Here is a 22,544-nt window from a genome sequence, read left to right as displayed (position 1 = left end):
AGCTGTCCATTTTTTAAAACAATGAAGGACTGCTAGAGTTTTCTATAAATTATTTATACTACAATGGTCTGAGTGTGTACATATATCAAAAAAATGAAAAAAAAATCCAATTTCAGAAATCATGGATTAAATGACTGGATTCTTCCTTACTAATGTTATCACCCTTAATAATAGAAAGTGAAAGTGAAAGTCACTCAGTTGTGTCCGACTCTTTTCGACCCCATGGACTATACAGGCCATGGAATTCTCCAGGTCAGAATACTGGAGTGGGTAGCCTTTCCCTTCTCCAGGGCATCTTCCCAACCCAGGGATTGAACCCAGGTCTCCCGCACTGCAGGTGGATTCTTTACCAGCTGAGCCACTAGGGAAGTCCAAGAATACTGGAGTGGGTAGCCTATCCTTTCTCCAGTGGATCTTGAGTTTCCTGCTTTGCAGGGGGATTCTTTACCAACTCAGCTATCAGGGAAGCCCTTCTATTATTAAGCCCTTCTTAATAATAAGAAACAATGATGTGGTGATTATATTATTAATAAATTGAAAAAAAAAATCCTCCACTGGTTTTTCTAAAAGCCTCTTTCATTTTCATTGATTGCAAAACAGGGACACTGCTACCCCCAAGCCAAGGGAGCAGCATCTGGAGAGGGACAGGATGTGGGCTCACACAGCCGTCCATGTCCAGACTGGTCCCCGCGTTGCAGTGCGGCATCTGTGACTCCCGAAGGGCCTTCCCCACAGGCTCCGGGGCGGAGAGGCTCCCAGACAGGAGCACGGGCCCAGAAAGTCCTGCTGGGCTGGAGGACAAGTGCAACCAGAGCCACGAAGGGCTCGTGGGCCCCACGGGGACACTTCCGGAAGGCTGTGACGGGGACTTATGGGCCTGGCACAGCGCCCGGCGTGCACTCACTCCTTCATTCGTTCATTCACCCACAGTAACCAAGGGCCTAATGATGAGCACCAGGCACTCAGGGGCACAAAAACACAGTAGGAACTAAACCGGCAGAAATCCCACTCCCCAAGGTGCTCAGTTTTTACTGAGGGGAGACAGACATATACATTCAAAACATATGTATGATTTTACATGGCATCACATGGCAGAAAACATGGTGGGCACAAATAAAGCAGAAAAGGGGACTGAGAGTGTCTGAAGAAGGTGTGGAGTTTGCAGCAGGATGGTCAGGAAAGGCATCACCGAGATCTGAGGTGCAGAACTTTTGGGCAAAAACTCAGAGAAGGGAAAATACCAGCTTTGCAGATAATACGAGGGCCAGCAGGTACCAAGGCCCCAAGCAGGCCCCAGTGGTTTGGAGGATCAGCAGAGTAGCCAGTGTGGCTAAAGCTAAGCCTGAGGAGTGGGCTGAGGTCTGGGAGCCAGCAGGGCATCCAGCAGTGGGGGATCTGTAGAGTTTTGATGACTTTTACTCTGAGAAGGGAAGCCAGTGGAAGCAGCTAGAGGACTTGGGCAGGGGCATGACATGACATGACTTAATTTTCAAAAGATACCTCTGACAGGTGTGTTGGGAACAGTTTAGGAATGGGAAAGAGCCAAAAAAAACAAAAAAGAAGGCGGGGGCGGGGGGGACAATTTTGCTACTGAAAAAATCCAAGTCAGCCAACTGATCGTAGCTTGGTGGTGAGAAGTGGTCAGATTCTACACAAAGCTGACTAGATTTACTGACAGATCCATCAAGGGTATGAGAGGAAGGGAGGGATCAAGTGTAACTGCAAGTGCTTTAACGTTAGACGGTGACGAGAGCTGAGTGCCTCCCATCCCAATGTCCAGATTTGTTTTCTTGTCAGTTTTTTTTTTTTTTTAAGTGACTTCCCTAAACTAATTCTGTAAAGTCTATATTCCTTGCTTTGTGTGCTCCTGAAGTCTTTGCTCGGTTAGCTAAGTGGTCAGGTAAGGGGCAGGAATTCCCTTTCCTTAAACTCCTTGAACCAGCATCTGAGCCCTGCCGGGAGCTTTGGGCCTGCGTTCAGGCAGTTTGCGGTCCACACCCAGTCTTCCTTCTTGTCTATGCAGAGACTCAAGTTCATCTGACAGACTGAGTTTCTTAGGTCATCCCTGGGCTTGTGCACAGTCCTGCATGTGTGTGGCCTTCTAAGTTCCTAGGAACATCCTGGCGCTTTCCACACGCTCAGTGGACAGCCCATTCTTTAGATTTCCCTTCTGGGTCTCTTGCTAGCCTCTGGTTTGCCTGTTAAGCTTCTGGTCACTCTCGGGTTTGCACCGTTTCTGCCTTGGGCAGCTGTGATGTTCAGTAAGGACCACTGACTATTTCTGATGGATGTTCTGTGGATAGGGTTTCTCTCCAAGTGAGTTCTGATCAAAGTCAAATAAAGACAAGCCCTAAGAACAAGATTTTTTTGCGGGAGCTGCTGGAACTAGTGACCATTTACTGCGGATGGGACTTTTGGGGTATTCTAGATTCCTTCTTTTTCCCCAGTGGTTGCAAGGCTGCTGGTCAACAAAGGCTATGGCAGATCTGGGTGGCAACAGGGAGAGTTAAATGGTACAAAGCATGCTATTATCACTGAGGTTGAGCCAGTTTTTCTTGAACAGACGCTCCTCACACTGACTCAGCCCTTTACCCGTCAGAGTTCTGAACAGGTCGACTTTGGCGTTTCTGCTGTGACTGCTGTTTATTTGTGGAGAAACAGATTTTTCAGAGGTCCTTCTCCCATCATTCCAAAAGAACACCCCTCTGTAACTTACTTTTTGGACTTACTTGGTCATAAAAATTTACCTTTGATTTGTATAAAAATCAGCCTTACCCTTTTTAAGGAATGTGAAGAGAAAAAATTCGTAGTGTTCCTAAATACTTAGCGATTTTCTAATTTTCCACCTTTGCAAACAAAATGACAACACTCTAGAGAGGTGCATCTTTAGATAGAGTTAATTATTTCTATAAGATAGATTTATATATGTAGAACTGCTATGTCTAATGGCATGTACATTCCAATTTAGATAAACAGTTCCAAATTGCTTTCTCCTAGGGTTTTAACATGGGCTTCCTGGAAAGCTCAAATGACAGAGATAAAGAATCTGCCCACAATGCAGACCTGCGTTCAATCCCTGGGTCCTGAAGATCCCCTGGAGAAGGGCATGGCAACCCACTCCAGAGGAGCCTGGTGAGCTACAGTCCTTGGACTCACAAAGAGTCCACGACTGAGCGACCAATACACACACATGCAGGATTTTAACATAAATATATGTGTATATGTCTATACCTAAGTGTAAAAGTAGGAGAAGGCGATGGAACCCCACTCCAGTACTCTTGCCTGAAGACTCCCGTGGACGGAGCAGCCTGGTGGGCTGCAGTCCATGGGGTCGCAAAGAGTCGGACACGACTGGCGACTGACTTCACTTTCACTTTTCACTTTCATGCATTGGAGAAGAAAATGGCAACCCACTCCAGTGTTCTTGCCTGGAGAATCCCAGGGACGGGGGAGCCTGGTGGGCTGCTGTCTATGGGTTTGCACAGAGTCGGACACGACTAAAGCAACTTAGCAGCAGTAGCAGCAGCAGGCGTAAAAGTAACATGATGCATTAAATTTTTATTTGCTTGGTTAATCTGATGGAAGGAGGGCTTCATTATGTTAGTTAAGGTTTCTTGATAACTAGTGAGGGTGAATATCTTAAAAAAAAAAACACTCTCAACATATTAATCTAGGCCATCTTCTGAAGGTCCTATGTGAATTGTCTCTGTTAGTTTTATTTTAAAAAAAGGTCTTAATGGAGTTCTTCTTAAATTCTGGAACATAGCCCCTTTGTATATATGTGTGTGTGTCTACGTTTTCTTTTTGGATTCTGTTTTCAGGGTCCTGCAAGGAAGGCATTTCTTACCCAAGATGGTAAAGTGGGAAACAATTTAAGCAGATGCTATAAACCTAGGCTTTTCTTCTTCCAAAATGAGTATTTTCTCTTTGTTCCTTGGAACTGCACTCCTTGAGAAGCTTTTATTGCCTTGGGGTGGTGGAAGATACAGCTAAAACAGAAGGAATGTTTGCTCAGCTTTGAGTTTTAAATTACTTCTAAAAGTCCACAGACAAAAAGGAATCTAAGAAATCAAAGCATTTTGATTCACAAGAACATGTCTTTTTCACAAAATGAAATGACAAACTTTCCACCTTTTCCTAAGTTTATACAACCAAATTTATCCATCCTTCAAAATTTGGGTCATTCACCTATAACATCTGCTGGTGCCGGTGACTTTTTGAAGTTATTACTGTAACGGCTCTTTTAGACGTTTTTCTACATTAATTCCTCCATTAAAGTTTCCTACTTCTTCCTGGGTCAAATTTAAGAATTCATACCTTCCCCCCCAAAGCCATGGCAGGTGGAATAAAGCCTATGCCCTTAATGTCTGGGGTCTGTAAGTGTGCTAGTTTACAGGGCAGAAGCAGCGCTGTAGGCCTGACTTAAGAGTCTGAGCTGGGAAGAGTGACCTGGGTGGCCATGTGGGTTAGTGTGGACAGGGGTCCTTACAGTGAAACAAAAGCAGAGATGTGACTACGGAAAATGAGGCGGCTGGGGACAGAGAGAGCTGACCTGCTGGTGCTGGCTGTGAAGATGGAGAAAGGGAAACGAGGCAGTGTGGATCCTTGAGGGCTGGGAATGGCGTCCACTGACAGCCAGTGGGGAAATGGAGACCCCGGCTCTACAGTCACTAGGAACTGAATACTGCCGATAGCACAAACGATTCTCCCCCAAAGGCCCCCTGATGCCTCGGCTTTATCTTGGCGAGACTGAAGTCAGACCTCTCATCTCCAGAGTTGTTAAATAAGTGGGAAATTCTCATTATTACTCCTTCTTCTTTTAAAAAATTATACTCTATTTTGGAGAAGGCAATGGCAAGCCACTCCAGTACTCTTGCCTAGAAAATCCCATGAATGGAGGAGCCTGGTGAGCTACAGTCCATGGGGTCGCCAAGAGTCGGTCGCGACTAAGCGACTTCACTTTCACTTTTCACTTCCACGCAATGGAGAAGGAAATGGCAACCCACTCCAGTGTTCTTGCCTGGAGAATCCCAGGGACGGCAGAGCCTGGTGGGCTGCTGTCTATGGGGTCGCACAGAGTCGGACACAACTGAAGTGACTTTGCAGCAGCAGCAGCAGCAGCATACTCTATTTATGATCTCTAGATGGCAGAGGAACCATCTTTAGATGTCGAGGAACCAGAGACCAAATTGCCAACATCCGTTGGCTCATAGAAAAAGCAGGAGAATTTCAGGAAAACATCTGTTTCTGCTTCACTGACTAGGCTAAAGCTTTTGAGTGTGTGTATCACAACAAACTGTGGAAAATTCTGAGAGATGGGAATACCAGACCATCTTACCTGCCTCCTGTGAAACCTGTATTCAGGTCAGGAAGCAACAGTTAAAACTGGACATGGAACCACAGACTGGTTCCAGATTGGGAAAGGAGTACGTCAAGGCTGTATATTGTCAGCCTGCTTATTTAAGTTATATGCAGAGAACATCATGAGAAACGCTGGGCTGGAAGAAGCACAAGCTGGAATCAAGATTGCCAGGAGAAATATCAATAACCTCAGATATGCAGATGACACCACCCTTATGGCAGAAAGTGAAGAACTAAAGAGCCTCTTGATGAAAGTTAAAGAGGAGAATGAGAAAGTTGGCTTAAAGCTCAACATTCAGAAAACAAAGATCATAGCACCTGGTCCCATCACTTCATGGCAAATAGATGGGGAAACAATGGAAACAGTGGCTGACTTTATTTTCTTGGACTCCAACATCACTGCAGATGGTGACTGCAGCCACAAAATTAAAAGATTCTTGCTCCTTCGAAGAAAAGTTATGACCCACCTACATAGCATATTAAAGAGCAGAGACATCACTTTGCCAACAAAGGTCCGTCCAGGTAAGGCTGTGGCTTTTCCAGTAGTCATGTACAGATGTGAGAGTTGGACCATAAAGAAGGCTGAACACCAAAGAACTGATGCTTTTGAACTGTGGTGTTGGAGAAGACTCTTGAGAATCCCTTGGACTGCAAGGAGCTCCAACCAGTCCATCCTAAAGGAAATCAGTCCTGAATAGTCACTGGAAGGACTGATGCTGAAGCTGAAGCTGAAGCTGCAATACTCTGGCCACCTGATTTGAAGAGCTGACTCATTAGAAAAGACCCTGATGCTGGGAAAGATTGAAGGCAGGAGGAGAAGGGGACGACAGAGGATGAAATGGTTGGATGGCATCACTGGACATGAGTTTGGGTGGACTCTGGGAGATGGTGAAGGACAGGGAAGCCTGGGTGCTGCAGTCCATGGGGTTGCAAAGAGTCGGACACGACTGAGCGACTGAATAGTAACAATGATCTCTAGCATCTCATCATTTAGCATGATAGTTCAGATTCCAAGTTATGTTAAAATACCAGGTAGATTCATTTACATTTATTATACTCCTGCAAAAACTTAGAATTTTGTGGACTACAACAACTCCCTCCTCCCAATTTATCTTCCAAAAAAAAAAAAAAAATAGTTGTAAGCAATTATGTATATCAAATCTTATAAAATTTTAGTTTTTTTGATTAGTCTGAAAATAAGGTAGGGGTATCTCTATCTGTCAGGCATTTATAATATAAAGTAAAGTTCCATCAAATCTGCTTGGAAAATTTTCCATTTAAAAGAAATTACAAACATTATTGGGTTTCCCAGGTGGCGCAGTGTTAAAGAACCAGTCTGCCAATGCAGGATAGATGGTAGGGAAGCACGTTCAAACCCCTGGTTGGGAAGATCCCCTGGAGGAGGAAATGGTAACCCATTACAGTATTCTTGCCTGGAAAATTCCATGGACAGAGAAGCCTGGCAGCTACAGTCCATGGGGTGGCAAAAAGTCAAGACATGATGCCTGCGTGTGCACACACACACACACACAAACATTATCAAGGGGAAAAAAGTCTTAAGTGATCCCTATTATAGAAATCAACTGTTTCCATGTTGAAATTATAATAAAATCAAGAAAACTCGGATTTTAGATTTTATCTGTCCTATAGCCATGTACCATCCCTAAACCTTCACTACATGCATACTTCCCTAGTCTGGCTACCCAAAGAAGAAATCAGAAAATTAAAATACACCTCAGCAGAGTGATGTTTACAAAACGTTAGTCCATGCACATGTACGGACCTTTACACTCTATATCATTTGATCCTAGTGACATTATGAGAAAACTGAGGCTTACAGAGTTTAATCGATTCTATGCCCAGGAAATAGTGCTTACATATACAGCTAGCAGTATCATACAGTTTGTCCAAACTTAAGAGACTAAACCAACACGTTATTGCATTTCTGTATCAGAGAGGGTGACTCTAAGGAGCCACTTGATTTGGGGAGTGGCTGAGGCCTGTCTACTCTTGTTAGGATATATACACATTTTGAAATGCTTTTTCCTGGAAACACAAATGGATAGTCAGGTCTCTTGTATTCAATTAGAGTGCTCCTGCTTACATTACAGACCAGATTTCAGGAAGGGCAGGGGCTGCGCCCGTCACAGCTTCTCCTGTTGGGTGGTGGTACATGGCAGGGTGACAGTCAACCTCTGCTGATGTTGCACGTGGAAGACCATCAGGGCAATGACTGCACTGCTGCTGCTCGGCAGAAACAGTCCAAGCCACATGTGTCGTTTGAATTTTCTAGTATCCACAGTTAAATACTAAAGACAAGTAAAACTAATTTAAGTAATTTTTTTACTTCACCAAACATCCAAACTATGATCATTCCAACATGTCATCAAAATAAAACAACTGAGATATTTCACACTCGTTTTTTCAAACTAAGTCTTGAAAACCCAGTGCACACCCGTTGCAGTGCTCCAAGGCCCCATGTAGTGAACAGATACCACACTGGACAGCCCAGGTGTAATCCACTTAGCAGTCTAAATTTCCAAATTTTTTCACATGTAGACTGTTACATATAATAACCATCCTAACAAAATAAGATAATGACATACCTAGGCGAAATCTTTTGATTACCTGCTTTAATAAATCAGCTTATCAGTCATTTACTGTGTGGGAATATGTATCCAGTTATCCAATCCAGAGAGGATTTGGAAGTTCTGTTCTCCGTAAGTTTCTTCTGTAGCTTTTATTCTGCCTGGCCAACTATCGTTTCAGAGATAACGTTAAGTCAGCTCTTTTCAGAATTTATCTCAGAATGAACAAATTCCAAACTGGTGGTAGTATTAATAAAGTACTATGTGGCATGTATCGCATATAAAAACTGTACTAAAATACATTTCTCCTCTGTTACAGAAACTGGCTAACGTTTCTGTACCCTGTGAGAACGGAAACATTTAGACCTCAAGAAGCTGGAGTCACCAGCACGTGAGACGGAAGGAAGGGCCTTCAGCCCCTCCGCCCTTTCCAGGGCTAGCACACAGGCTCAGGACAACGTCGGGGCACGGATGAGACGTTTCTCCAGCCAGGCCTCGCCGGACAGATCCCGGCCGAGGAGTCCGCGTCAACAGGCCTGCAGCCCGTAAGCTGCACGGCGTTCTAACTGACAGGACCAACGCTCGTCTGTGTGGGTGCCGGGGCCTGAGGCGCGCTCCACGTGCGCGGGTGCCGGGGCCTGAGGCTCCCTCACCACGTGTGCGGGTACCAGGGCCCGAGGCTCGCTGTCCGTTCCTTGGGCGCCGGGGCCTGACGCTCACGCCTGGAGGCACACTGTTCACCACGCAGAGCTGGGCAGGACTCCAGCAGGACTGAGGCACGTTTTCTCTCAGATGCCGACGGCCCCTGTGGCTTCCTCTCTGCAGACAGCCCCAGCTGAAAAGAACTGCTCTGCCAACAGCATGCCCCTTCCCCGGGAACAGCTGCACCCGGGGCTGGTTTGGGCTGACAGAGGCCCGGGCTGGTCCCCTCTCACGACGGCCTCTGAGCGCTGTCCTGGCCTCAGGGGTCCCAGCAGCAACGGCAGGGAGTTCACCCCCTCCCGCAGCTCAAGGCTGCTGCTTTGACTCTTCGTGGATTCAGTGCGCTCCTTAGGGCACACCCCCAAAAGCATCCTACAAAGCTCTGAAGTCCTGACCCAGAACGGCGTTTCATAATTATACGGTAAGTCACTCTTGAATATACTAAATAGTCTCAAGCCACAGCAGGCATGCGCAGTCTTTCCTTCAAACATCGGGGAACAAGCCCTGTGCGGGCTGACGGTAGGAAATGTGTCTAGAAAGTCTGCCGGCCCCGAGGACGGACCCACAGGAGCTCCTGAAACACCAGCTCAGGAGACATGAGGCCTCGCACACACACCGACTAACCTACAACCCCCGCCAACGAAAGCACTGAGGAGGGACCACCTGATCCTGTCTCAGGCCATCAGACTGGGAGCTACATCTTTAGAGTTGGGGGTGGTGATTCAGGGAAGGTCAGTTTTCTGCAGGAAACACAGTATTTTGGAGGCAGACTACTGGGCACACCTCGATGAGACAAAGCCTGATGGACCCCTCGGGGCTCCCTGCCACCCGCGTGCTGGGGAGGAGGGGCGCAGGCCCAGGGGACGGGAGCACACACATTCCTTTCAGAAGCTGCTGGCACCCTCAGTGTGGGCTCTGTCCTCCCGGTCATCCGGCTCTGGGGCAAGGAGGGACGGAGGGAAGGTGGGGTGAGGACAGGGCAGCTGGGCCCAGCAGAGCGTGTCCTCAGGCAGGGGCCTGGCCGCTCCGGTCAGCAGCCCTGTGGGACTGCAGGGACATGGGCTCAGGATGACCGGAGCTAGGCTGGACGAGGCGCCTCCTGCGCTGGGCCCGTGAGAGATCTCAGGGCTTCAGCTAAAGCTGGGGCGGTCGTGGGCAACACACGAGTGGCTTGCCAAGTAGAATCCCTCAGATCCACACCTGCTGAGCCGGACACAGCTGGGGTCCAGTCTGACTTGGCTGCTGTCTAGCCATGGGGCCCCTCAAGTCCCTGACCCTCCATAGGCCACAGTCTCCTCCTTGGGGAAGTGAGCCCTTCACATGTGCTGGGTGCCCACGGCGGACACGTGGGAAGGGCTCAGTGTGGTCTGAGCGTCTGCGACGGACTCAGCACACGCAGACCATCTGCAGCACACCGGGCACCCCCGACCCAGCACAGGCGGGCATGGGCTGCCCCCCAGCCTCAGACCCACTCTCCTGAACGGGCCCATGGCCACCATGGCCACCTGCTCGGGGGGCGCCCACAGACCTGGGCTAACGGGCTCTGAGCACAGGCCGCTCTGAAACATTCAATAAATGTTCTGGGTCCCATGGGCTATGTGTCGATGGAGCTTATCTGTCAAGAGCCAAGTTCACTGAAGGAGCTGCTCCAGCATTAGTGGGGACCCCGATTACAGGGTGGCTGGGGAGAGGAAAGGAGAGGAGAGGAGGGAGGGATGCACGTGAAGCTCCTACGATGCCCCATGCGCGATATTCTCGTGAGCTTTCTCTCACTAAACTCAACAGGAAACAAGAACATGAGTGGTATTCCTAAATGGCCGGGCAGAACCCCATGAACCTGAGACCAGCTGGGGATTTGGACACAGGACACCCAAGGCAACACATTCAGGAGGCTGGGAATTCTAGGGGTCGCGGGTGGGAAGCCCGGCTCAGAGGATAGGGAAGGGCCAGGCCTCCAGGAAGCCCAGCGCTATGGTCACAGAAAGGGGGTCGCCTGGACGTCCCACGGTGACCCTGGAGCACACAGGACGCAACTGGTCCCCGCCTGGTGACACAGTACGACCTCACAGACCTGAGCGACAGACGGAAGAGGGCTCTGGTCTGCTCCTCAAAAACCACGTTGGTGCCGCAGGAGGGCAAAGGACCTGCAGCGCCTGCAACCCACCCGGTTCCAGCCCGGCCAGAGACGCCGGGCGCGGTCCCAGCCAGGGCTGGCGTGCCAAAGTGCAAACGTGGGGTTCAGATCGTCAGGACATATTATTAAGACAAGACAGAGGCGTTGAGTTGTTTCCTTCATACGGCTCACTCTGACAGCCTGAGAGGCACTTGAGGATGGCACACAGTGACCCCACCACCATAACTGCCCGAGCAGGCGGCCCCCTCCAGTCCTGACGACGGACAGGCGTGGGGTGCCGCCCCCCACCCCTGAAGCAGCTGTCCCTGTTCTCTCTCTACAGATGAGAGGCGGCCCCCTCCAGTCCTCACGATGGACTGGCATGGGGTGCCGCCCACCACCCCTGAAGCAGCTGTCCCTTCTCTCTCTACCGATCAGAGGCAGCACCCTCCAGTTCTTACGACAGGACAGGTGTGGGGTTCCGCCCCCGACCCAGCTGTCCCTTCTCTCTCTCTACAGATGAGAGGAGGCCCCCTCCAGTCCGCACGACGGACAGGCGTGGGGGGTACTTTGCCCCCCCCCCCCCCCGCCAGAGCAGCTGTCCCTTCTCTCTCTCTTTATAGATGAGAGGTCAAGCAGCCTCCGTGGGGCATCCAGCAAGGCAGTGACTAAGGCCGGATTCCAACCCAGGCCTGACTCCAGAGCCCATGCTGAGCACAGATTCATCACCCTGCTCCCCTAGAAAGGGCTGTAGCAAATGCGACTTCAAATGAAAGAAACGTGGAATGAGGTCTTCTGGTGGCAAAGGGCTAACTCTGACCTTGTTCTCTATCCAACAACTCATTCATTCAGTGTCTTTGGAGTAAGTCTTCCCAAAATAGAGGCATGTTCTGGTTAATTGATGAGTCTCCTTACTTTGTTTTACATATTCTGTATTCCTCTGTCTTCTTAAAGCGATTACTTAGAAGGCAGTGGAACTGCTTGTTCTGCTTCAGGACTCTCATTTTTCAACAGCACCCAGAGGGACTGATGCATGGCCATCTTCCAGGACAGCCTCTAGGCTCTGCAGTCCTTCCTGCGGGCAGGAGCAGGCTCTCCGTCCTGTTGCACTGCGTCCTGCCTGAGCGGCTCTGGCCTTCCTCTTCTCTGTCCCAGCCACTTACTGCTTGTCACCTGCACGGCACAGGTTCTGCTTTCATCATGAGGGTCCACAGTGAAGTCATCTCCAGACATGAACTGTTAGCATATTAACGTGAGGTATGTGTTACCCCTTAGTTTAAAATATTTTTTCTTTCTCCTAGAAGGAGTTATAAGAAACTTAACAATGGATACCTGTAGTGAAATGGGCTGGCAAAAGGAAGTGCGAGGAGAAAAAGAAGCTGTTTCTTTTTTCCCTTTAGTTAACTGGGACTGTCTAATGTTACGTGCACTTTAGTTTTACATTAACAGTGGTTAAGTGGGAAGAGAGAATTTTTATCCTTTTCAACCTTGTTTTATTAAACAAACAAACCCCTATGTTCACAGCAGCACTATTTACAATAGCCAAGACATGGAAACAACCTAAAATGTCCATCCATGGATGAAGGGATAAGGAAGATGTGATACATACATACAATGGAATGCCCCAGATAGCCACGATGGAGTGGTCACTCACCTAGAGCCAGACACCCTGGAGTGCAAAGTCAAGGAGTGCAAAGTCACTACGAACAAAGCTAGTAGAGATGATGGAATTCCAGCTGAGCTATTTCACATCCTAAAAGACGATGCTGTGAAAATGCTGCACTCAATATGTCAGCAAATATGGAAAACTCAGTAGTGGCCACAGGACTGGAAAAGGTCAGTTTTCATTCCAATCCCAAAGAAAGGCAATGCCAAAGAATGCTCAAACTACCACACAACTGTACTCATCTCACACGCTAACCAAGTCATGCTCAAAATTCTCCAAGCCAGGCTTCAACAGTATGTGAACCGTGAACTTCTGGATGTTCAACCTGGATTTAGAAAAGCCAGAGGAAACCATAGTTCAAATTGCCAACATCTGTTGGACCATAAAAAAAGCAAGAGAGTTCCAGAAAAACATCTACTTCTGCTTTATTGACTATGCCAAAGCCTTTGACTGTGTAGATCACAATAAACTGTGGAAAATTCTTCAAGAGATGGGAACACCAGACCACCTTACCTGTATCCTGAGATATCTGTATGCAGGTCAGGAAGCAACAGTTAAAACTGGACATGGAACCACAGACTGGTTCCAGATTGGGAAAGGAGTACGTCAAGGCTGTATATTGTCAGCCTGCTTATTTAAGTTATATGCAGAGAACATCATGAGAAACGCTGGGCTGGAAGAAGCACAAGCTGGAATCAAGATTGCCAGGAGAAATATCAATAACCTCAGATATGCAGATGACACCACCCTTATGGCTGAAAGCAAAGAGGAACTGAAGAGCCTTTTGATGTAGGTGCGAGAAGAGTGAAAAAGCTGGCTTAAAACTCAGCATTCAAAAAACTAAGATGGTGACATCTGCCATAAAAGTAACGAAATGATGCCATTTGTGGCAACATGGATGGACCTACAGATTATCAAGCTAAGCAAACTAAGTGAAGTGACAGTGAAGCCGCTCCGTCGTGTCCGACTCTGTGCGACCCCATGGACTGCAGCCTGCCAGGCTCCTCTGTCCATGGGATTTTCCAGGCAACAATACTGGAGTGGGCTGCCATTTCCTTCTCCAGGGGATCTTCCCAAACCAGGGATCCAACCCGGGTCTCCTGCAATGTAGGCAGATGCTTTTACCGTCTGAGCCACCAGGGAAGTACAAGCAAACTAAGTCAGAAATAAAAAGACAAACATCATATGACATTGCTTACATGTGGCATCTCAAATATGACACAAATGAAGTTATCTACAACACAGATACAGAGAACAAGCTTGTGGTTGCCAGCGTTGGGTGCAGGGGAGGGATGGATTGTGAGTTTGGATGAGCAGATGCAAACTATTATCTACAGGATGGATAAACAAGGCCCTATGGTACAGCACAGGGAACTATATTCAATATGCTGTGATAAACGACAATGGAAAAGGAAAAACCTGATAATATGCATAATGATAAACATGCATATACATTTATGTATATTTACTCATATCTGTAACATGAATCAGATCAGATCAGTCGCTCAGTCGCATCCGACTGTTTGCGACCCCATGAATCACAGCACGCCTGGCCTCCCTGTCCATCACCATCTCCCTGAGTTCACTTATACTCACGTCCATCGAGTCAGTGATGCCATCCAGCCATCTCATCCTCTGTCGTTCCCTTCTCCTCCTGCCCCCAATCCCTCCCACCATCAGAGTCTTTTCCAATGAGTCAACTCTTCACATGAGGTGGCCAAAGTACTGGAGTTTCAGCTTTAGCATCATTCCTTCCAAAGAAATCCTAGGGCTGATCTCCTTCAGAATGGACTGGTTGGATCTCCTTGCAGTCCAAGGGTCTCTCAAGAGTCTTCTCCAACACCACAGTTCAAAAGCATCAATTCTTCAGCACTCAGCTTTCTTCACAGTCCAACTCTCACATCCATACATGACCACTGGAAAAACCATAGCCTTGACTAGACGGACCTTTGTTGGCAAAGTAATGTCTCTGCTTTTTAATATGCTGTCTAGGTTGGTCATAACTTTCCTTCCGGGGAGTAAGCATCTTTTAATTTCATGAGTGCAGTCACCATCTGCAGTGATTTTGGAGCCCAAAAAAATAAAGTCTGACACTGTTTCCCCATATATTTCCCATGAAGTGATGGGACCAGATGCCATGATCTTCGTTTTCTGAATTTTAAGTTTATGAATTAATAATTCCTAAGTATCTCTCAAAAAAAGCTCCTGGGGGCATATGTGCTATTTCTTAAGATAATTTTGAAGAAAACTCTTTGAGTTAAGTCGACAAAAGAATAAACTCTCCTGTGGCATATCTTTTATGACTGCAACCTACACTGAGGAAAATGGATCTTTCCAACAATTTTCCAAAAATTATTTAATGGCCTGGATTGTGAGATATCGCTTTATATTTGTAATTTTCTTCAAAAAAATAAAACCCATATAATTATTGTGTGTTAAAAGGCAACGATACAGATATAAGACCTCATGATAAAAAAAGACTACCTACAATTAAAGAATTATTGCACATATTGATATTTGCTCAATTTCTGCTTGAAAAATGCTCCACCGCTCTGAAAAAAGACACCGGGTAAAGTCCACATGATATTTTATCTCCCTGAAAAGTGTGTCTATTCTTGTGGGTCTGGAACCTCTGATGAGGTTCTCCAGCTTCTGGGATTACTGAGCCTCAAGAATCTCCCCAGCAGAGATTACTAGAAAGCTTTCTGTTGCCACCACTAACTATTTTGGGTCCTGTCTACCTCCCCTTGCTCTCTGACACTCTGCAGGAAGTGTGCTGGGTTGAGGCAAACCCACAGTGACCTCTCCAAACTGGGGCAGGGCTCGCCCCACTGCCCACTGCAGGTGAAAGCTGTTCACCTTGCCTCGTGTCTCATCAAGCCGCTGGACTCTTCCCTGTGAGACTGATACAGTCCTGCTGGGAACGGGCTCAGCAAAAGAGCTGGTTCTTGACCACGTGGACTTGCCCGAGTCATCTGAAGTACCCGTGATGCCCATGCAGCTTGGCGAAGCGGGAGGGAAGGTCAAGGAACCAATGAAAACAGAGCCTGGCACACTGCGGGATTCAACAAGTACTCGCTGAGTGAGTGAGTGAGACGATTCTACTTCTCTAATGCAAGTCATCTGAACAAAATGCTGCCATCGCCTTCTTTAAGAGTCTGTTTAAAAAGGGATGCTGTTCACGTGTCTACTGGAAAACACGGACTGAGCAGGAGTGTAGAAGCAGAAGTCAGAACAGGAAGCAGCCTTTAGCTTTCTCTTTCCACACAGGTATAAACCCATCAGGCTTTCGCAGCCAGAGATACACTCTGCAGCAAACTCACCCTGCAGTAACAGAACTCCTGTTAGACAGTTGCCTGGGGCGAACTCCCTGGCAGTCCGGTGGTTAGGACTTCATGCTTGTCACTGCCGTGGGCCCAGGTTCAATCCCTGGTCAAGAAACTAAGATCCTACAAGTTGTGTGGTGCAGCCAAAAAAAGAAAAAAAGCTTTTAAGTTAACAAATTTAAGTCCTGTGAATTCTCACCAGGTCAGAAAATCACATCAACATCCACGTAAGTGCAATAACTGACAAAGGGAAAGAAGAATCACTGATCTGCCTCTTGTACTGGCTACGCCACAGCACCGCATTACTATTTAGGTCACTGAACAGAGTAAACAGCAGCTTTCACAGACTCTCGGAGCTCGAAAAGCCCTAAAGGTCAGCGGGTTCAGTTACCAGAACACAGCCAGAAACCCTACCAGGGAAACGCAGAACTATATACAGAAGCAAGATCACACCCCTCTGTCCCATGGTATGTTTGTTTAACACATTAAGTCAACACACCACTCATGTCCTAACCATGACATATTATTTTCTGTTATGCTATTAAAAAGTACAGATATTACGGAGACATGTCATTATTAGAACAGCAGTTTAATGCTAGCAGCATGACTGTGTGGATATTTTTAAGGAAGACATTATATGAATTTCTATTAATACTGTCCTCTTTTTAGTCTGAATTTGAATGGAGGATTCTTAAAGTTAGTCTAGCCTTCCATTTAATACAGAATTTCTCTCTACAGGATATTTTAAAAGATTATGTAATAAAAGATAAATGCAGCAATTTAAAATATTTATGTTTCTAAATTCCATAGGAGGTGCTGAATATGGATTACTATTGTTTTGTATTTCTTAAATAAACTTTTTCTAGATTTTGGACACATGGTTATGATATTTAAATAGTCTTTTTATTTTAGATCATTGCCAATTACTCTACATAGAGATTTGTCACGCTGAACTCTAATTCTGTTAAAAGTGAAGTGAAGTGAAAGTCGCTAAGTCGTGTCCAATTCTTTGCGACCCCATGGACTGTAGTCTACCACTCCCCTCCGTCCATGGGATTTTCTAGGCAAGGGTACTGGAGTGGGTTGCCATTTCCTTCTCCAGAGGATCTTCCCAACCCAGGGATCGAACCCAGGTCTCCCACACTGTAGGCAGATGCTTTGCCATCTGAGCCATCAGGGAAGTCCAATTCTGTTAAAATGACTCATAATACAAAGCCTGTACTTAGAAACAAATTTTGAAATCAAGTTGCAATTCTTCTCTGTAAAATATAATAAGTACTTCTGGCTAATACATACAATAATAAGCAGATACACAGCATCTAAGATGTCTAACCTCAGAACTAATCTGTCAAATCCTATCACAGAGCACCTTTGCAACTGAAAAACACCTCAGCATGAACTGTCAATTAAAATATGGTGTTAAAAGAACCACAAAATCTAGAGTGCCATCTACTGCAAGGAAAGAGACTGGTACAAACTCAATTAAAAAAATAATAAAAAACAGACTGTAGTCAGATTTGGTGCTAGCAAGGTATGACACGAGAGGGGACTTTCTGTCCTAAACAACAGTGCCACTCAGTGGCTGAGCAGTGCAGTGAGCTGACAGACGGCACGAATGGAGGGCGGCAAAAAGGAAAATGGAGTTTGGGAGGAGGCAATGAGACTGCAGGCAAAGAGATGCTGCGTTGCCATGGTAACTGTACCTGGGAGGTCAGTTAGGGTCTGGACAGGAACAGAAACCTGAGCATCGCTTCCTGTAACTACATCGCCTGGATTTCATAAGAAAAAATAATGAGATTTCATAAAGAGGAAATAAATTAACTTTTCGTTCATATTTATGCTATAATACTTTTTTACCTATCAACCTAGTTACTAAAAGTTCAGTGAATCAAACTATAACACAATCTTAGAAAAATTAATATAAAGTATTTCTTAAAGGAACTCATTGTTAAAGTGTTTCTTAAAAGTGTTTGTGCCTGTTTTTCTTGAGAAAAAAAAAAGTTTCTACAGGTCTAAAGTACAGGAAACTAGCCATCAATCTGCTGAGCAGATTTCATTTTCCTACAAATAACAGCATGATTTTATATTTTCTTATTTAAAAATTATTTATCCGAAAGTATGTACGTATTTAATTAAGAAGTAGAGATGTTCCTTTAAAATCAATTTCCTCCTGTAACAGACAAAATTTATTTTTAACGAAACTTGAAACGAATTTCTTCAGTGATAAGATAAAGACCTAAACAAGTTCTAATTTCATATTAAGTACTGAAAAGATTTCATAAGTTACCACATGCACTTATAAATGTCAACATGTAAAAATAAATCTGTGAACGGCATACCCTTTAAACTTGATATACTTACTATAGGCAAGATTTCATTACAAATTGGACCTGTAGTAAATGCTTAAAATAAAGAAGTGCTCAAACTCAGAAAACATACAAAGGAAAAGGAGGGTAAGGGAGTGCATTCTCAAAATACAGGAAAGGAAAAGGAAAAGCTGAGAAGCACTTGAGGTGCAGGACCACTGAGAAGCAAGGTTTTGGGGTCTTTGATCTCCTTCCTGGGTGGCAGAGCTCACCACGGAGTAGAGCCACTGTCAGCCGAATGCCTTCCTGGACAGGTTAGCATCTGAAGCCTTATGCTATTTTGAGATTAACAAGCTGAAAAACAAGCCTTCGTAAAAGGCACCACATTTCCTATGTATGATAACACATAATTAACAGATCTGCTTTCCCTGTAGCTCCTACACAATAGCAAAAAAAAAAAAAAAAATCAATTTTTGAATTATGTAACAACCTTCAGTGCCTTGACCACTGGCTACAATGATGATTTACAGCACAGACAGCTCATCTGGAAATTACTGGGTTGTAATTAGACCATTCCTATCAATTAACAGTACATGCATTTTACATGCATTTATATTCTCCCATAGCTGAAATAAAATCTATAAATAGGTACATACTCCAAATAACTGATAAACAACTTTTTTAGTGGGACTTCCCAGGTCCTGAATTTTCCTGATACAGTTAACTCTCTATTCACTGATAAGCAGTGTGCCTCATTTTCTATACATTTGAAGATTTTCAAGTTTACGCTTGCTACTCATTTTACTCTGCAGCTTCTGGATCACCTATTAATGTATATTTAGAGACTGAAGCTAATTTTAATATTGATGTCACCTGGAAAATGCTGGAGGACCATCTGTGCTCCCTCCTTCCTTCAGGACCCCACCCCCAACACAGATACCCACGGCAGAATGCACTTCAAGTAACAGACATTTGGATGCTGGCTTTCTCACAGAACTCTTCCTCTATATGAGCAGGGATAATCGAGAGTTAACTAACCCATGAAAGCCATAAGGGTTTTGACTGCATAAACAACCACTTTTCGAAACAATGTTCAAGTTTTCCTACAGAGTGCACTAAAAAGGCACGAAGCACAGGGCTGTCCCGAGACGGTCAGAAGCCTATCCCAGCGCGAGGCTTGGGAAGGAGTCGGCACTGTGCTCACCCGCTCCGGGGCCAGGGGACACACCTGCGGGTTCAGGTCAGCATCAGGGCATGGCAAGGACACTTGCGGGAAATGCCCGCAGAAAGAACCGCCGCTGGAGGAGAGTTAACAAACACACCTTTCATCTAAGGAACCATAGGTTTTTAGAGCTGGCATGCTCCCCAGGGGTCAATTCAAACCCCTTATTTTCCAGGTGAGGAAAAGGGTCAGAAGTTTCAGGATTCTGCCTATGGTTCACTGGAGAGCAAATGAATGATCAACCTACCCGCACTTCTACTGGTACAAACTGCTCTCTTCACCTTTTGGTCTATTTTATTAAAACCTTTATTCAGGGAGGGGCCCTGACAGACCAAGCCATCTTTAATATGAAGGTAGAGAAGCCTTCTGTAGGTTGACATGAGAAGAATAAACCAAAAATGAAAAGAAGAGCTGCCAAACAAGATCACTTCCGTTTCGCACAGGGATGGGTTACGGAATGCCCCAGCGATGCTCCTGTTCCAAATGCTCTGCTTAAGTGCTCTGTTGCGTCCCTATAACTGGGGACTTAGTTTTCATCAATTGTTCAGTCCTCATGTACTTCCTTTCTCACTCACTGTGATATTAATACTTGACATTTCCTTAGAGACACAACTTTATATTTCTATAGTCATTTGGCTTGGTTCCTCAGAAAATTTAAGCTACGGCATTAAGAGATTCTCTGACTCATTTGCCTGCCATCAGTTAGAATTACTACTAACTATGGCTTGTTATCAAAGCAATATTGAAATCATATTTGTTTAGAACAATAAAACAGTACAATTAAGAAATATATAAAATAACATTCATTTCCATCCTGGAAGTGGGCATGTCTCCTGGCATTAAAATACATTTACAATATGTTAAGGATTTGAATTCTCCTTTTCTTTAAATCATGTGTGATAGCTCTACATTAAAAAGAGAAGAGTGTAATAATATTAAAAGATGTTCTTATGTAAGGTAAATGGAATATTCTAATAGAAATTTAAACAGCAATCATATAAAGTCTAATACTTCATATAGGCAACGACAGATAAGTGTAACTAATAGAAGCACACTTATTGAACACACACAGTTTGTTTTCTGTCACTGGCATATAAAGTCCATTTAACTTAAGTTTACCAGTTTAAATACCAGTAATTAAAATTTTGATAACGCTGGATGCAATCGTCTTAAAGTATATGGAACATGGGTTAATATTTAATATTTAACGATTCAATATATTATTGTTACTGTCAACACTGAGTGTTGGGTACTGAACTTGGCTATAATCCAAGGGATTCCTTTACAACGTGGATGAGGCAGGGGTCAAGAGGATATCTGCTCTGACACTAAATGGCCACAGACTCCAGGCTTTGTGAGGCCTCAGGACTGATTCCTGTAGATTTTCTGCCATCATGTTAGTATCTCGTGCTTCCGGAATACAGACAGCAGAGCCTCACAGCTAAAAATAAATGTAGCCGTTTCTAACTGGCTATGAGTCGGGTTACTTGATTCACACTTCTTTGGAGGTAAGTGGAAAATATAAGAAAAAGGTTCTCGGTAGGAACCCAAAAGGCTCTCTTACGAATACAACGAGCGGGGTGAGGTGCTGGGAAGCCACCGAAGTGGAGGGCGCCTCCCAGAGCCCCGGCGGCAGGAGACCGCCGGCACAGCCCCGGAGCCGCGCACACCGAGAGTCCGTCTCACGCTCTCCGCCTCTCCCAGCGCACCAACGCAGACACGGGCCCTGGCTGCCCGAGACATCCTGTCTGCCCCTTCCCCTATTCGGGGCTCTGCTTCGTGCTCCTCGATGGTACAGCAGCTGGGAGAGGGATGCAAACCTGGTGACCTGCCTCCTCTGAACCAACCTCAGGGGTGAAAGCTGGGACCAGCAGAGCCCAAGGGTCCCACGCCCGGCCCTTGCCAACGCTCTCCTAGCCAGAGGCATCACTGCACAGTCGGCAGAGACCTCGGTCTACAGGCCTCAAGCTCTCTGCTGTGACAAGTTCTCTGCTGTTCACACCACGCTCTGTGGGCGTGACCACGACTCAAATGCAAGCACACTGAGGCAGAAATGTTAAGAAAGTACTTTAACAAATTAGCTCATAAAAAGTTCTTAAGAAGAGTATAGTATCTGAAATTCCCATTTACAAACAATCTAACATGTTTTACAGTTGAGTTTTGCATTAGTTCCTCCTCCTAGGATGGTGGTTCCTCGAAGTCTGGTGAGAAGGCCCAGGTTCTAGTGTCCTCCCTTACCTTTGTTCAGCTGCACGGGCATACTTTCCGATTTCATCAGCCTCTGCTGCTGCTGCTGCAGAGCGTGCCTGGGGGCCTCCGCCAAGGTCCTGGTGGGAGCTGCCGCCGGGGAGGGGGCGCCGGCACCGCCCGCTGCCACGGGGCCGCCGGCACCGCCTGGGGCTGCTGCGGGAGAAATCAGCTTCCTTCCGAAGTTAATCAGGCTGTTCGAGACCTTATTTATATTTAGGGGAGCGCCTTTGGCATTGGTCCTATAAAAAAAAAACACAAACGTGGAGACACATTATTTAAATTAGAGAACAACTGTTCTCTAGTATCAGAGTATCACATGTTCTGTTGATGCAAAGACATAGTTCACATGCTTTGAAAAGGGCCATTTACGAGATCAGGTACACACAGTGAGGTATGGAAACTTAAAAGTGACCACAGAACAGTCCAACTGCAAGACTTTTGAAGATGTGGCTTGTGGAATTTTTTTTTTTCACTCCTTTATTCAACAGGCCCTAACAGTGGCGGCGCCACCACTCTACAGCACAGCTCCCCCTGGAGGGCCCAGGCAGGAAGTGCGTCCGTCACATGCCATAGAAGGAGGCGGTGACGGACGCCTGCGACGCGGGCTCCGAAGGGGCGGTCAGGGCTGGGCGAGCCCTGGTGGCCGCAAAGGGGAGCGAGGGGAGAACAGGTCTCCCCCAAGGCCGCACCTCCCCCGATTCTGCAACAGCAGCGTCTCTGACAGCTGTGCAGCCAGCTCACAGTGCATCATGGGTCGGGCCCCCAGACCCGAGTCTGCCCTCCCCCCGCCGCCCTCCTCCACACCCCCTTCCCGCGACCCTGCGTCCCCTTCCCAAAACACCACATGTTTTGCTGGTCTGCCCGGTGTATGTCCGCCTTCTTCGCTCCCCAGTGCAACAAAATGCCATGGAGACAAGGACGCTGGTCTCCATCCCGCCGCTGCCAACACACACCACGCGTTCCGCCTACACTTGTTAAAAGGCAGACGGAACCTTCTCACCCGGCCCGGC

General features: G+C 46.3%; 1 protein-coding gene across 1 annotated transcript in view; it reads right to left on the bottom strand.

Annotated features, from left to right (window-relative positions):
- Positions 1 to 22,544, bottom strand: part of TBC1D5 (TBC1 domain family, member 5) — a 540,661-nt gene that overhangs the window by 51,118 nt on the left and 466,999 nt on the right. Inside the window, exons 18-19 of the mRNA XM_010856750.1 lie at positions 21,523 to 21,773; positions 17,460 to 17,525 (exon numbers count right to left, since the gene is read on the bottom strand). Of these exons, the coding sequence (XP_010855052.1) occupies positions 17,460 to 17,525; positions 21,523 to 21,773 (317 nt within the window). The remainder of the gene's footprint in view (positions 1 to 17,459; positions 17,526 to 21,522; positions 21,774 to 22,544) is intronic.

This window comes from Bison bison, unplaced genomic scaffold, assembly GCF_000754665.1.
Source record: "Bison bison bison isolate TAMUID 2011002044 unplaced genomic scaffold, Bison_UMD1.0 scf7180017864374, whole genome shotgun sequence".
Taxonomy (NCBI): Eukaryota; Metazoa; Chordata; class Mammalia; order Artiodactyla; family Bovidae; genus Bison; species Bison bison.
This window is presented reverse-complemented; position numbering and strand designations above follow the sequence as displayed.